The 15,892-nt window shown below is 46.3% G+C and overlaps 2 protein-coding genes across 8 annotated transcripts in view; both read left to right on the top strand.

Moving 5' to 3' along the window:
- The window catches only part of LOC125965092 (serum amyloid A-2 protein), a 125,744-nt gene extending 116,399 nt beyond the window's left edge, over window positions 1-9,345 (top strand). For all 4 annotated transcript variants that reach the window (XM_049712873.1, XM_049712875.1, XM_049712874.1 and 1 more), the window contains exons 3-4: window positions 8,533-8,671; window positions 9,062-9,345. In XM_049712873.1, the coding sequence (XP_049568830.1) occupies window positions 8,533-8,671; window positions 9,062-9,224 (302 nt within the window). In that variant the 3' untranslated portion in view covers window positions 9,225-9,345. The remainder of the gene's footprint in view (window positions 1-8,532; window positions 8,672-9,061) is intronic.
- Window positions 1-15,660, top strand: part of LOC125965093 (serum amyloid A-2 protein-like) — a 28,805-nt gene extending 13,145 nt beyond the window's left edge. Inside the window, exons 1-4 of one of the 4 annotated variants that reach the window (XM_049712891.1) lie at window positions 6,128-6,211; window positions 12,863-12,954; window positions 14,848-14,986; window positions 15,377-15,660. In XM_049712891.1, coding sequence (XP_049568848.1) covers window positions 6,207-6,211; window positions 12,863-12,954; window positions 14,848-14,986; window positions 15,377-15,539 — 399 coding nt within the window. In that variant the 5' untranslated portion in view covers window positions 6,128-6,206 and the 3' untranslated portion in view covers window positions 15,540-15,660. Of the gene's footprint in view, window positions 1-6,127; window positions 6,212-12,450; window positions 12,536-12,862; window positions 12,955-14,726; window positions 14,752-14,847; window positions 14,987-15,376 lie in introns of those variants that run through there. The other 3 variants (XM_049712890.1, XM_049712892.1, XM_049712889.1) reach the window with 3 other exon arrangements.
- The last annotated feature ends 232 nt before the right edge of the window (window positions 15,661-15,892 follow it).

Here is a 15,892-nt window from a genome sequence, read left to right as displayed (position 1 = left end):
TTTGGCAACACTGTGCTGTGTTTTGAATTTTTTGCACCTTTGGAATTGAAATGGGACTATTGTTTTCTTGTACTGTCCACTCTTGTTTTAGAACCAAGTTACTCTAGCTTCTTTAAAATGGCTGTCCAACTTCATTCTTTATCGGTTTTCTACAACAATCTGTGTAACTTAGAATTAACTGTCCCCTGAGATTTTAGCAGACTGTCTTGAAAAACCATCTGGCTTTAGTGGAGGATACTGGGAGGAGAGATCTTTGACAACCACTTCTACTTATCTAATACTTATTTGTTTTCCTAAAGATGTCTATGTCTCTTTGCATCAAAAGGATGCTTACTTAAACAAATAACCTTGAGGGTGTTAGTTCATCTAAATTAACAAACGGTGTGTCACCAGTAAGTTGATTATATGAATATCTGAGAACAGTGACTCTGTATTAAGTCCAAATTTGAACAAGGAAAGGGGAACTCAGATTAATCTCATTTGGGTCTATATAGGGAATCTCTGTCTCTGTGAACCGGTTCTAACCAGCTCAGAATAATGCTGCTGAAGAGCTTTTATGCTGAGAAATGCTATAGTCGTTTAAAGGTAGGATAATTATTGGGTTTGGTTGTGTTGCAGTTATTGTTGTTGGGTTTTTTTGCCGCGCCATGTGACATGTAGCATCCCAATTCCCCCACCAGGGATCAAACCCACGTACCCCGCATTGGAAAAATGGAGTCTTAACCACTGGACCACCAGGGAAGTCCAGTCGTTGTTGATTGCTGTCTTGTGACTTCTGCCAGAAGAATGCAGGTGCAGTCTTACGTGTGAGCCACCAGTGGTTGACTGAGAGGAGAAACGCGGTAGATCTGTTCTCTTAAATGGCTGTTTCTAGGTTTGATAGTGAGTTGTGTTAGACTTGTGTGTGATTCTAGGAAGTCGGTCATTTCTTTATGACACTTGCAGTCCAGTGGAGGGTGTTTTCCCACACTCTTGGAGCATGGGAAGAGTGAGAAGCCCCCCAGAGCAGAAACCACCCACCTCCTAGCAGGTTGCCTCGCCTCAGTATTAGGGAGCTGCTGCCCTCTACCAGATAAACATATAGGCAAGTGTAGGTCCTGGTCTCAGGAAGCTCAGAGCAGCTGTGTAAAAAATGTTTCCTTTTCTGATGGATGCATTTGCCCCCCATGTTTGTTTTCTTGGGGAGAAAATGCAGTCATATAATCAAGAGTATACACAAGAATTTAATATTTCTTAAGTTGTTTGAATGTAATATCTCTTTTAATCTCCCTGAGTGAACTGAAGGATAGGGAATGGGGAATCCAGCCTTTCTGGTGCTGAAGCTGTGTATTTGCAGCAGCTGCCCTTGCCTCAAGGATTGGTTTGTCAGCGCCTAGAAGAACAAAGGAAAGGACCTGTGGAACTTGGAATTAGAAGTAGTCCCAGGCATGTGCTGGGAATTAAGAGATGGCTCTCTGGAAGAAAAAACAAAAACACTGACTTGGGCTTCCCTAGTGGCGCAGTGGTTGAGAGTCCGCCTGCCGATTCAGGGGACACGGGTTCGTGCCCCGGTCCGGGAAGATCCCACGTGCCGCGGAGCGGCTAGGCCCGTGAGCCATGGCCGCTGAGCCTGCGCGTCCGGAGCCTGTGCTCCGCAACAGGAGAGGCCACAACAGTGAGAGGCCCGCGTACCGCAAAACAAAAAAACAAAACAAAAAAAACCCTGACTTAAGTGTTTGTCAATTTCCATGGTGTAAATACTGCCACCACGGCTAATTTCAAAAGACGAAGACTTAACAGTTGGCTTGCAAAATCCCTGAAAATGTAACAGCTAGCTCTCCTGAGCTAGTATGAGCTGATTCCAGCACACCAGAAGGTAATCCACTTCCAAAGGGTAGAGACTACCAGCTATACCTTTGAAACTAAGTTGAAAGTTTCAAAGATTTCCCAGGTGAAAATAAGAAGCAAACCAAACTCTTTTAAAAAGCACTGGCTTTGGACTTCCCTGGCAGTCCAGTGGTTAAGATTCTCAGCTCCCAATGCAGGGGGCACGGGTCTGATCCCTGGTTGGGGAACTAGCATCCTGCATGACGCACAGCATGGCCTAAAAATAAATAAATAAATAAAAAATAAAAAGTACTGGCTTTTTAAGAAAACTCTCTTGAGAGAAAAATTAAAGTTTACTTCCCACAGTGCTTGCAAAGATAGCTACGTCATAGGTTATATATATTCTGTACCTTGAGCAAATACATTAATAAGTTATAGAAGTTGGTTGTCAGAGAATGAATAAGATAATTTTCCACTTTAAAAGATGGTTCTTAATTGAAAAAAGCTACAACAAAGGTAAGCATTAGTGTTCATCAAAAGATACCATAAAGAAACTTTTTAAAAAAGCAAATTTATTAGACAACTTTGCAGTTGCTGGGATTAAACTTATTACTCTAAACATTGATAAATAAAGGGAAAGAAAGCATTTTAAAAGAATTAGTGCATAGCTGTACATTATAATTTTGTTGAATCGTAAGTTTGTTAAATATAAAACCAAATACATTACTCCCATGAAAATGACTGAAAACATGAAAATAAAAGCCACAAGCTGGGGGAAGATATTTGTAACATACATAATCAAAAAGGCTTTATATGAAGTATATAAAGAGCTCCTACTAATCAATAAAAAAGGAAAAAGAAATAAATATAAATTTCACAGAAGAAAAAGTACAAATGGCTCATCAATATGTAAAAATGGGCAATCTCATTGACAATCAGGAAAACACAAATTTAAACTACAATGTGATACTATTTATCACTCACCAACTTGACAGAAAAAACAAATATGGCCTAGGATGTGGAGCAAGGGGGCCATGTATCCACTACTTGTGGGAATATAAATATATAAAATATAGAAATATGTATTGTAAATATATATATACAACCATTTTGGAAAGATAATTTGGTATTACCAACTAAGGTTCAACATAATCATATTCTATTTCACTTCTAGGTCTCTACCATTTGAACTCTTGTACTGGAATATTTGCACAAGATTACCAGAAGCAACACTGTAATAGTGAAACAGAAAAAACCCAAATGTTGAAATAAGCTGTGTTACATTCATGCTTGGCAATAGTCTTCAGCATTGAAAATGGAAGAACTACTGCAACAGTCATCAACCTGCCTATGTCTAAAGAACGTATTGTTGACCAAAATAAGCAAATGACTAGTGAATCCATACAATAGAAATCTATTTACAGAAAGTTCAAAAACTGGAAAAACCTTAAAAATACATTGTTTATGGATATGCATATGTGATTAAAAAAAACAATTTTAAAAAAAGCAAGGGAATGATAACACAAAGTTTGGGAAGGAGTTTACCTTTGGAGAAAGGGCAGGGAGAAGCATGCAGCAGAGAGTGGGACACAAGGGGCTTCTGCGGTGTTAGTAATATCCTGTTTCCTGGGTTGCTTGCGGGGGGCTTCCAGAGGGGGGATACTTTAAAAGTTTTAGATGGTAAAGTCATATATTAAGTTTAATTATTCTGCCACTGATCCTTCAAATGAACAAAATTCATAAATTCTAAAACTGCTCAACAAAAGATATGGTCATAGCACACATTGTTTCTTTTTTAAAAATTTTTATTGAAGTATAGTTGATTTACAATGTGGTGTTAGTTTCAGGTGTACAGCAAAGTGAATTGGTTATACACACGTTGTTTCCTAAATCATTCTAGTAATTTCCAAATAATTTGTTGATTTTTTAGTTGGTGTGTGTATTGTCTGACACAGCTGAGACTAGTCAAGTGATGCCCTTTCTGTGCCATGATTTGACATGGGGTAGCAGTGTACTCTTCAATACTCACCCATCAAATTGAAGTTGTTGTATGATGTGTAGTCTCAATAAGTGGAGAAAGAAAGGGTCCATGGTGCCGAATTCTTTCTGTACCCTGCAAGGTAACATGTTCAATTAATTAATGCTGGGATATAATTGACATAGAACATTATATTAGTTTCATGTGTACAACATAATGATTCGATATTTGTATATAGAGTCGGCCCTCCATATCCGTGAGGAGACACGGGTTTGAGCCCTGGTCCGGGAAGATCCCACATGCTGTGGAGCAGCTAAGCCCGTGTGCCACAACTACTGAGCCTGTGCTCTAGAGCCCGTGAGCTACAACTACTGAGCCCGCGAGCCACAGCTACTGAAGCCTGCACACCTAGAGCCTGTGCTCCGCAACAAGAGAAGCCACCGCAGTGAGAAGCCTATGCACCGCATTGAAGAGTAGCCTCAGCTCGCTGCAACTAGAGAAAGCCCGCGGGCAGCAACAAAGACCCAACGCAGCCAAAAAAACAACACAAAAAGAATTGGTGTAGAGAAACACAATTGAATTTTTATGTGAAACATGGCAATCTCACTGAATTCTCTTAATGGCTTCATTAGTGTGCCATTTGATTCTGATGGGCTCTCTACGTAAAAGCTTGCATCATTTAGAAATAATGATAGTTTCATTTCTTCTCTTCCATTTCTTATCCTCCTCATGTTTCTTGTCTTAGCAACGGGCAGGTCCTCCAGGAGAATGTGAAACTGAGGTGATTCTAAGAGGACACCCATGTCTCCTTCTTGGACTTCTTGAGAATGCACCTAAAGTGTCTTCTTTACACATAAGATTTGCTGTAGAGCAATGATTCTCAAGCTTTTGTGTCTCAGGGTCCCATTATACTCTGAAAAATTATTGAGGACCTCAAGAAATTTAATTTATCCTGACTCTATCAGGATTTAACACACTGGAAAGAAAAAATGTTTGAGCATTTAAAAACACAATAATATATTGTGCTGTTATGAAGTTTTATGAGGACTGAGTTAATTTATGAAAAACCCTTTGCAGAGTATCTAAAAAATGGTCAAATAAATAAATGAATAAATAAAAACACAATAATAAATCCATTATGTTAACATAAATAATATATTTTAATGAAAATAATCTTTTTCCAAAACAAAAAGATTAATAACAAATATAGTAGCTTTACATTTTTGAAAAATTTTAAATATCTAGCTTAATAGAAGATAGCTGGATTCTCATGTCTGATCCTGCACTCAATCTGTCACAGTACATTATTTGGGTTGAAGTATAGAAAAAAATTCAACATCACACAGATATAACATATAGGTAGAAAACAGGAGAGCATTTTAATAGCATTTTATGATAATTCAGGCAATTCTTTGATACGATACCAAAACTTGACAAGTGGTAGTTTCTTAAAGGTCAGTTGCAATGTAGAAATCTCAAACCATATCAATGAATATTTCATACCCAGTACACTCATGAAAAAAATGAGAATGAAAAAGGAAAAGAATATCTTAGTGCTACTGTGAAAATAGTTTTGATCCCACAGACTCCCCTGAAAGGGTCTTAAGAGACCCTCAGGTTTCCCTAGAACACACTGTGAGAACTGCTGCTATAGATTATTGGTATTTAACCTTTATCAAGTCAAAAAGCCTCTCATTATTTTATAATACCTCTCTTTTTTGTTGTCATGATAGGTGCTGACCTTTATGAAATGCGTGGCTGAGAGGCTGAGAGGGCTTTCTCTGCCCTGGAGCTGAGAGCTCAGCACAGGTACACAGACTGGTGGAAAGTGCTCGGGGCACCCACGACATTCGGTGGGGTGGCCTGTCAATTTTGAAGCTCAAGTGCTTTACACATGAGTTCAAAGGATTTAATTTCTGACACATCGGCTGTCTGGTCCAGAAGGGACCATCCTGAGGAAACGACCAGGAAGGCAAGGTCCAGGCTGGAGGAGTATCCTCTAACCACACACCTGCCAGCAGCCTGGGGGCCTCCTTCCTGGAGCTCCACACCCTCTTCTCCACAGCCCAGGTGGCCCAGGCCTCAGCCCCTCCACCCCTGACAGTGGCCACCAGGCAGAACAGGCCTTGCTGTTTTCTCAGGGTTGCACAATGAGGAATATGACCTGTGGATGAGGACAGCCACTGGTCTCCAGTAAGTTACCCTTTGCAATTTTGTAGGAGAAATGACCTGCAGGGACTCTCCCCCAGGCACCAGTCCAGCTTTCCTTCTCACCCCATGCCCCCAGCAGGGATGGCTCAGTATAAATGCAGCCACCTGTCCCCAGCAGGTCTGCTCCACCAGGTTCAGGTGAGAAAGTTCTCCAAGGAGTGATTTCTTTGAAAACACTTACTTTAATTCTTCTCTTTTGTATTTGTCCTGAATGAGGTCAGTGCTGGCAGCGTGGTGCATGGGAAATGCTTTTTGATTAATTACAGGCTGCTTTAGCAAGACACAGCTACGTCCCAGCTGCTCTCTTCTTCCACCATAGACACCTTGGTGACCTCTTAGACAGGCTTGGGTTCAGGGTTGGTGGGTTCAGAGCTGAGGGCTAGTGGCTTCGAGTGAGGTCCTACTGCAATATTGCCTAGGTGGACCACTGAGAGTCTAATGAGAACAAGTGGAAAGAACAGCCGGGCTCTCCTCGACATACAAATCCCAAAGTGGGTGTACAAGGCTTGTCCGTGTCTCCCTGACCTCTCCTTTCATTTCAGCACAATGAAGCTTTTCACAGGCCTCATTCTCTGCTCCTTGGTGCTGGGAGTCCACAGCCAATGGTTTTCCTTCCTTGGTGAGGCTTATGACGGTAAGGCTGGTGGAGGGGGGATGACACCCATGGGCCTCTGGGATTCACCATGAGCGCTCTTAAGGGTTGGAGCTACTGTCTTAGGCGGTGCTGCCCTATGTGGTAGAATGTGCCAGGTGTTTGGGGAGCTTTTTTTCAGACAGATTGAAAACCACAGGATTTATGTCAATCAGTCACTAGAGAAAGAACAGTCATCATTCCCAGCTGAAATGGAAGTTTGAATGGAAGACATAAAATAAGTCTTGAAATGGTACAGCATTTCCCTCAGACCAATTGCATGAAGGAGGATGGAAGCTATCCATCTATTTCCCCTCTCTTCTTCTCTCCCTCCACTCATTTCTCCCTTCCTCCCTCCCTTTCCCTCTTCTTTCCTTCCTTCCTCTCTTCCTCTTCTCTTCCTTCTTACCTTCCATTTCCTAATTGGATAATTCAGGGACCTTCAGCTTAGCTCTTCCTCCTGCTTCCTATACTCAGTGACACTGTCCCTGGTTCAGTCTGTTTCCTACCCTTTTATAGCCTTTTAACTGACAAAAAAACCCGTGTGCGACCGGGGCGGGGAACCTAATAACATATCTCAAGCTTCCAGTAGGAACTCGGCCCTTACATGCACTTCAGGGTGACCAACTCTCCTGCTTTGCCCAGGTCTGAGGACTTTTCCAGGACACTTTCAACGCTAACTGGGGCAGTTCCAGGAAAACAGGGGCAGTTCTGGTTAGGCTGGGACAGTTGGTCACCTACTTACCTGCAGAATACCTCCGTGAGGGAGGCATCTCCCCCCATCTGAAGGGGAGAAAACCGAGGCTGAGAGCAGCCGAGTCTGCTGCCCAGGGACTAAGTGCCAGTCAGCAGGTGGCAGGACAGAAGTTTGAACCCAGCTGTGCACGAGGCCACAGCTCTTGCTGGGCAGACTTGTCCCAGTGCCACTCCCTCAAGCTGGGGGCTTATCAATCTCAGCTGCATGTTGGATTCACCTGGGGAGCAGTGAAAACTATTGATGCCTGAGACCCACCCCAGAGAGTGTGAGGTAACTGGCCTGGGCTGTGAGGTAGGTCTCAGGGGACTTTCAGTACCTCCCCAGCTGATTGGAAAGTGTAACCAGGCTGAGGCAAGACCCACTGCTCGAGGGCTTGCTTCCTCAGGCAGCCCACGTCATCAATACCGTCCACTAGAAAGTCCTCAGGATGCCATTCACGTGCCTAACAGGCAGGGGAATCAAGTCACAGTTAGCGCATTCACGCAGCAGGAATACATTTCTTAGGCGTCAGGGCAGAGGTGCTGCATGTCTGCCCCTTTCTCAGAATCTGTCCTCCATGTCACCTCCTCACTCACCCAAATCCCCTGGATCTCATCCTATGCGGCTTCCTTTTATAACAGTGGTTCGGGGCCAAGGGCAATTTTGTGTCCTGGAGATATCTGGCAATGTTTGGAAACACTTTTGGTTGTCCCACTTGGGGAAGAGGTTGCCCGTTAGTGGGTAAAAGTGAGGGATGCTGTTAAACGTGTTACAATACCCAGGACAGCCCTGAACAGCAAAGAATTATCTGGCTTAAAATGTCAGTAGTATGAAGCTGAGGAATCCTGCCCTATAAAGATAGCTCCCTTCTCTCCTTAAACGTATCACATAGAGCCCTAAGTGAGATGCAGTCCAGAGACAGCATCGTAGGGGCCCGACAACCGGGTCCAACGCAGCTGTGCCCCTCCCCCCATAACGACTCTCATTCGAGTTACCAGGAGCAGGAAACTAGACACAAGAATGCTCTTCTCAATCTATGGCACTCATGGTGCTATAGCCACAGGATGAAACTGAGTCAGTGGAAGAGTTTTCATTCCTTGCTTCTTCCCTAAGGTGTGTCACAGTTTTCTGTCCACCTGATAATCCTTCCTCTGTGTGCTTTCCTCCCAGGGGCTAAAGACATGTGGCGAGCCTACTCTGACATGAGAGAAGCCAATTACAAAGATGCAGACAAGTACTTCCACGCCCGGGGCAACTATGACGCTGCCCGAAGGGGACCTGGGGGCGCCTGGGCTGCTGAAGTGATCAGGTACCAGGGGCCCTGAGGATGCAGGGATGGGTGTGAGAGCCTCGGACAGCCAGGAGGGGCCAAGCCCTGGAGAACTTCCTGTAGGGCTGTGGCCTCTCCTCCTCTTATCCACCCTCACCCTCTGTGTCCTGTGTGGGGTCTGAGTGGCTGAAGAGCAGAGCAAGGCTGGTGGGACAGACGATTCCCAAGCCTCCCCCATGGGTGCTGTTCACCCAGCATAAGGGGACCCGCAGGGCTGAGGTGGGCTGAGCCCGGGCAGCCTCAGGCTTCATTCCCTCTTTCCTAGCTCCTGTCAGAGTCCTTGATTCCTTGGAAAGAGGAGAGATGGGGAGGGTGGGCTGTTGCTCGTCAGCCCTGGAGTAATCCCCTACCTGCCCTCCTCCATTCCAGCGATGCCAGGGAGAATATTCAGAGAGTCACAGACCTTTTTAAGCCTGGAGACAGTGGCCACGGACGGGAGGACTCGGAGGCCGACCAGTTTGCCAATAGATGGGGCCGGAGCGGCAAAGACCCCAATTACTTCCGACCTCCTGGCCTGCCCGACAAGTACTGAGCTGCCTCTCACTCTGCTCAGGAGACGACGGGGCTGTGAGCCCCCAAGGGCAGGGACGCTGAGCTAGTGAGTTCTCTGTCCACAGAAGACAGCAGATCTAATAAATGCTTAAGAGATTGAATGTTGAAAACCGTGTATTATTCTTTGATATAAGGACAGCCTGTTTGTTCCCAAGGGGTGATGGCTGGAACCCACGTGAAGGCCGAGTCTGTGCCTGTGTCTTGGGTGTCGGGGCCACAATCTCAGCATCATACAGGGCAGACACCCTGCTCCACCCCTTCCCCTAATCAGACCCGCTCCCCTCCAGGCCCCTCTGGTTACAGTGGTGCTCTTTCTAGGCCCTTCTGTATTCAGGCCTCTTCACTCCCTGGCAGTTGGGTCCTGTCAGCTTCTCTGCCCTGGGGTCTAGTGCCCTTAGTGCGTCCTCAGTGGTGTCTGTGTGCGGGCAGGGGACACAGCCTCGGGACGACTGGATCGTGGAATCCTGCTCCAGCAGCTGCACCTTGATCTTCTGTTCATTTCTCAGCAACACCTACAAATCCATCTATGAACCAATTTCTGTCTGTGCCATCCAGAAGTGCCTCCAACGCTGTCTCCCTTCACTCTATATTCCTTGCCTGATGCAAGTGTCCAGGAATAAACATGTCCAGAAACGGAGGCATAGGGACGCCATCAAGATTAAGTATCAGGAGGTTTTGTATTGCATTGGATATGTATCAGGTCCTTGAGAAGAAGTCATTTTCCCTCCCTGGACCCTTCCCAACAGAGGAAAGCCAGTAGCATGTTACTCTTTTTCCAGTCATGCCGCATGGCTTGTGGGATCTTAGTTCTCCCCGCAGGGATTGAACCCAGGCCCACGGCAGTGAGAGCTCCAAGTCTTAACCACTGGACTGCCACGGAAGTCCCAGCATGTTACTTCTTACTGAGGAAAACAGTGTCTAATAAAAGGGGTTTGGGCCTGTTAGAGCACAGGAATTATGAGTGACTCTATAAATCACAAATTCCTAGAGAAACCAATAACCTTCTTCCTTGGATAAAAATTTGGTTTTGGTGTTTGGTTTTTTCAGATTACAGATTCCAAGAAGTAAAATGATCTAACACTTTAAAGAGTGGGGAACAGGGGCTTCTGTGGTGGCACAGTGGTTAAGAATCCACCTGCCAATGCAGGGGACACAGGTTTGAGCCCTGGTCTGGGAAGATCCCACATGCTGTGGAGCAACTAAGCCCGTGTGCCACAACTACTGAGCCTGTGCTCTAGAGCCCGCGAGCTACAACTACTGAGCCCGCGAGCCACAGCTACTGAAGCCTGCACACCTAGAGCCTGTGCTCCGCAACAAGAGAAGCCACCGCAGTGAGAAGCCTGTGCACCACGTTGAAGAGCATCCCCCGTTCGCTGCAACTAGAGAAAGCCCGCGGGCAGCAACGAAGACCCAATGCAGCCAAAAACACGACAAAAAAAGAATTGGTGTAGAGAAACACAATTGAATTTTTATGTGAAACATGGCAATCTCACTGAATTCTCTTAATGGCTTCATTAGTGTGCCATTTGATTCTGATGGGCTCTCTACGTAAAAGCTTGCATCACTTAGAAATAATGATAGTTTCATTTCTTCTCTTCCATTTCTTATCGTCCTCATGTTTCTTGTCTTAGCAACGGGCAGGTCCTCCAGGAGAATGTGAAACTGAGGTGATCAGAAGAGGACATCCATGTCTCCTTCTTGGCCTTCTTGAGAATGCACCTAAAGTGTCTTCTTTACACATAAGATTTGCTGTAGAGCAATGATTCTCAAGCTTTTGTGTCTCAGGGTCCCATTATACTCTGAAAACTTATTGAGGACCTCAAAGAAATTTAATTTATCTTGACTCTATCAGGATTTAACACACTGGAAAGAAAAAATGTTTGAGCATTTAAAAACACAATAATATATTGTGCTGTTATGAAGTTTTATGAGGTTTGAGTTAATATATGAAAAACCCTTTGCAGAGTATCTAAAAAGTGGTCAAATGAATAAATAAAAACACAATAATAAATCCATTATGTTAACATAAATAATATATTTTAATGAAAATAATCTTTTTCCAAAACAAAAAGATTAATAACAAAAATAGTAGCCTTACATTTTTGAAAAGTTTTAAATATCTAGCTTAATAGAAGATAGCTGGATTCTCATGTCTGATCCTGCACTCAGTCTGTCACAATACATTATTTGGGTTGAAGTATACAAAAAAATTCAACATCACACAGATATAACATATAGGTAGAAAACAGGAGAGCATTTTAATAGCATTTTATGATAATTCAGGCAATTCTTTGATATGATACCAAAACTTGACAAGTGGTAGTTTCTTAAAGGTCAGTTGCCATGTAGAAATCTCAAACCATATCAATGAACATTTTATACCCAGTACACTCATGAAAAAGGAAAAGAATATCTTAGTGCTACTGTGAAAATAGTTTTTATCCCACAGACTCCCCTGAAAGAGTCTTAAGAGACCCTCAGGTTTCCCTAGAACACACTGTGAGAACAGCTGCTATAGATTATTGGTATTTAACCTTTATCAAGTCAAAAAGCTTCTCATTATTTTATAATACCTCTCTTTTTTGTTGTCATAATAGGTGTTGAGCTTTATGAAATGCATGGCTGAGAGGCTGAGAGGGCTTTCTCTGCCCTGGAGCGGAGAGCTCAGCACAGGTACACAGCGTGGTGGAAAGTGCTCGGGGCACCCACGACATTCGGTGGGGTGGCCTGTCAGTTTTGAAGCTCAAGGGCTTTACACGTGAGTTCAAAGGATTTAATTTCTGACACATCGGCTGTCTGGTCCAGAAGGGACCATCCTGAGGAAACGACCAGGAAAGCAAGGTCCAGGCTGGAGGAGTATTCTCTAACCACACACCTGCCAGCAGCCTGGGGGCCTCCTTCCTGGAGCTCCACACCCTCTTCTCCACAGCCCAGGTGGCCCAGGCCTCAGCCCCTCCACCCCTGACAGTGGCCACCAGGCAGAACAGGCCTTGCTGTTTTCTCAGGGTTGCACAATGAGGAATATGACCTGTGGATGAGGACAGCCACTGGTCTCCAGTAAGTTACCCTTTGCAATTTTGTAGGAGAAATGACCTGCAGGGACTCTCCCCCAGGCACCAGTCCAGCTTTCCTTCTCACCCCATGCCCCCAGCAGGGATGGCTCAGTATAAATGCAGCCACCTGTCCCCAGCAGGTCTGCTCCACCAGGTTCAGGTGAGAAAGTTCTCCAAGGAGTGATTTCTTTGAAAACACTTACTTTAATTCTTCTCTTTTGTATTTGTCCTGAATGAGGTCAGTGCTGGCAGCGTGGTGCATGGGAAATGCTTTTTGATTAATTACAGGCTGCTTTAGCAAGACACAGCTACGTCCCAGCTGCTCTCTTCTTCCACCATAGACACCTTGGTGACCTCTTAGACAGGCTTGGGTTCAGGGTTGGTGGGTTCAGAGCTGAGGGCTAGTGGCTTCGAGTGAGGTCCTACTGCAATATTGCCTAGGTGGACCACTGAGAGTCTAATGAGAACAAGTGGAAAGAACAGCCGGGCTCTCCTCGACATACAAATCCCAAAGTGGGTGTACAAGGCTTGTCCGTGTCTCCCTGACCCTCTCCTTTCATTTCAGCACAATGAAGCTTTTCACAGGCCTCATTCTCTGCTCCTTGGTGCTGGGAGTCCACAGCCGATGGTTTTCCTTCCTTGGTGAGGCTTATGACGGTAAGGCTGGTGGAGGGGGGATGACACCCATGGGCCTCTGGGATTCACCATGAGTGCTCTTAAGGGTTGGAGCTACTGTCTTAGGCGGTGCTGCCCTATGTGGTAGAATGTGCCAGGTGTTTGGGGAGCTTTTTTTCAGACAGATTGAAAACCACAGGATTTATGTCAATCAGTCACTAGAGAAAGAACAGTCATCATTCCCAGCTGAAATGGAAGTTTGAATGGAAGACATAAAATAAGTCTTGAAATGGTACAGCATTTCCCTCAGACCAATTGCATGAAGGAGGATGAAAGCTATCCATCTATTTCCCCTCTCTTCTTCTCTCCCTCCACTCATTTCTCCCTTCCTCCCTCCCTTTCCCTCTTCCTTCCTTCCTTCCTCTCTTCCTTCTTACCTTCCATTTCCTAATTGGATAATTCAGGGACCTTCAGCTTAGCTCTTGCTCCTGCTTCCTATACTCAGTGACACTGTCCCTGGTTCAGTCTGTTTCCTACCCTTTTATAGCCTTTTAACTGACAAAAAAACCTGTGTGCGACCGGGGTGGGAAACCTAATAACATATCTCAAGCTTCCAGTAGGAAGTCGGCCCTTACATGCACTTCAGGGTGACCAACTCTCCTGCTTTGCCTAGGTCTGAGGACTTTTCCAGGACACTTTCAACGCTAACTGGGGCAGTTCCAGGAAAACAGGTGCAGTTCTGGTTAGGCTGGGACAGGTGGTCACCTACTTACCTGCAGAATACCTCCGTGAGGGAGGCATCTCCCCCCATCTGAAGGGGAGAAAACCGAGGCTGAGAGCAGCCGAGTCTGCTGCCCAGGGACTAAGTGCCAGTCAGCAGGTGGCAGGACAGAAGTTTGAACCCAGCTGTGCACGAGGCCACAGCTCTTGCTGGGCAGACTTGTCCCAGTGCCACTCCCTCAAGCTGGGGGCTTATCAATCTCAGCTGCATGTTGGATTCACCTGGGGAGCAGTGAAAAGTATTGATGCCTGAGACCCACCCCAGAGAGTGTGAGGTAACTGGCCTGGGCTGTGAGGTAGGTCTCAGGGGACTTTCAGTACCTCCCCAGCTGATTGGAAGGTGTAACCAGGCTGAGGCAAAGACCCACTGCTCGAGGGCTTGCTTCCTCAGGCAGCCCACGTCATCAATACCGTCCACTAGAAAGTCCTCAGGATGCCATTCACGTGCCTAACAGGCAGGGGAATCAAGTCACAGTTAGCGCATTCGCGCAGCAGGAATACATTTCTTAGGCGTCAGGGCAGAGGTGCTGCATGTCTGCCCCTTTCTCAGAATCTGTCCTCCATGTCACCTCCTCACTCGCCCAAATCCCCTGGATCTCATCCTATGCGGCTTCCTTTTATAACAGTGGTTCGGGGCCAAGGGCAATTTTGTGTCCTGGAGATATCTGGCAATGTTTGGAAACACTTTTGGTTGTCCCACTTGGGGAATAGGTTGCCCGTTAGTGGGTAAAAGTGAGGGATGCTGTTAAACGTGTTACAATACCCAGGACAGCCCTGAACAGCAAAGAATTATCTGGCTTAAAATGTCAGTAGTATGAAGCTGAGGAATCCTGCCCTATAAAGATAGCTCCCTTCTCTCCTTAAACGTATCACATAGAGCCCTAAGTGAGATGCAGTCCAGAGACAGCATCGTAGGGGCCCGACAACCGGGTCCAACGCAGCTGTGCCCCTCCCCCCATAACGACTCTCATTCGAGTTACCAGGAGCAGGAAACTAGACACAAGAATGCTCTTCTCAATCTATGGCACTCATGGTGCTATAGCCACAGGATGAAACTGAGTCAGTGGAAGAGTTTTCATTCCTTGCTTCTTCCCTAAGGTGTGTCACAGTTTTCTGTCCACCTGATAATCCTTCCTCTGTGTGCTTTCCTCCCAGGGGCTAAAGACATGTGGCGAGCCTACTCTGACATGAGAGAAGCCAATTACAAAGATGCAGACAAGTACTTCCACGCCCGGGGCAACTATGACGCTGCCCGAAGGGGACCTGGGGGCGTCTGGGCTGCTGAAGTGATCAGGTACCAGGGGCCCTGAGGATGCAGGGATGGGTGTGAGAGCCTCGGACAGCCAGGAGGGGCCAGGCCCTGGAGAACTTCCTGTAGGGCTGTGGCCTCTCCTCCTCTTATCCACCCTCACCCTCTGTGTCCTGTGTGGGGTCTGAGTGGCTGAAGAGCAGAGCAAGGCTGGTGGGACAGACGATTCCCAAGCCTCCCCCATGGGTGCTGTTCACCCAGCATAAGGGGACCCGCAGGGCTGAGGTGGGCTGAGCCCGGGCAGCCTCAGGCTTCATTCCCTCTTTCCTAGCTCCTGTCAGAGTCCTTGATTCCTTGGAAAGAGGAGAGATGGGGAGGGTGGGCTGTTGCTCGTCAGCCCTGGAGTAATCCCCTACCTGCCCTCCTCCATTCCAGCGATGCCAGGGAGAATATTCAGAGAGTCACAGACCTTTTTAAGCCTGGAGACAGTGGCCACGGACGGGAGGACTCGGAGGCCGACCAGTTTGCCAATAGATGGGGCCGGAGCGGCAAAGACCCCAATTACTTCCGACCTCCTGGCCTGCCCGACAAGTACTGAGCTGCCTCTCACTCTGCTCAGGAGACGACGGGGCTGTGAGCCCCCAAGGGCAGGGACGCTGAGCTTGTGAGTTCTCTGTCCACAGAAGCCAGCAGATCTAATAAATGCTTAAGAGATTGAATGTTGAAAACCATGTATTATTCTTTGATATAAGGACAGCCTGTTTGTTCCCAAGGGGTGATGGCTGGACACCCACGTGAAGGCCGAGTCTGTGCCTGTGTCTTGGGTGTCGGGGCCACAATCTCAGCATCATACAGGGCAGACACCCTGCTCCACCCCTTCCCCTTATCAGACCCGCTCCCCTCCACGCCCCTCTGGTTACTGTGGTGCTCTTTCTAGGCCCTTCTGTATTC

The sequence above is a fragment of the Orcinus orca genome, chromosome 8 (genome assembly GCF_937001465.1).
Source record: "Orcinus orca chromosome 8, mOrcOrc1.1, whole genome shotgun sequence".
Lineage (NCBI taxonomy): Eukaryota > Metazoa > Chordata > Mammalia > Artiodactyla > Delphinidae > Orcinus > Orcinus orca.
This window is presented reverse-complemented; position numbering and strand designations above follow the sequence as displayed.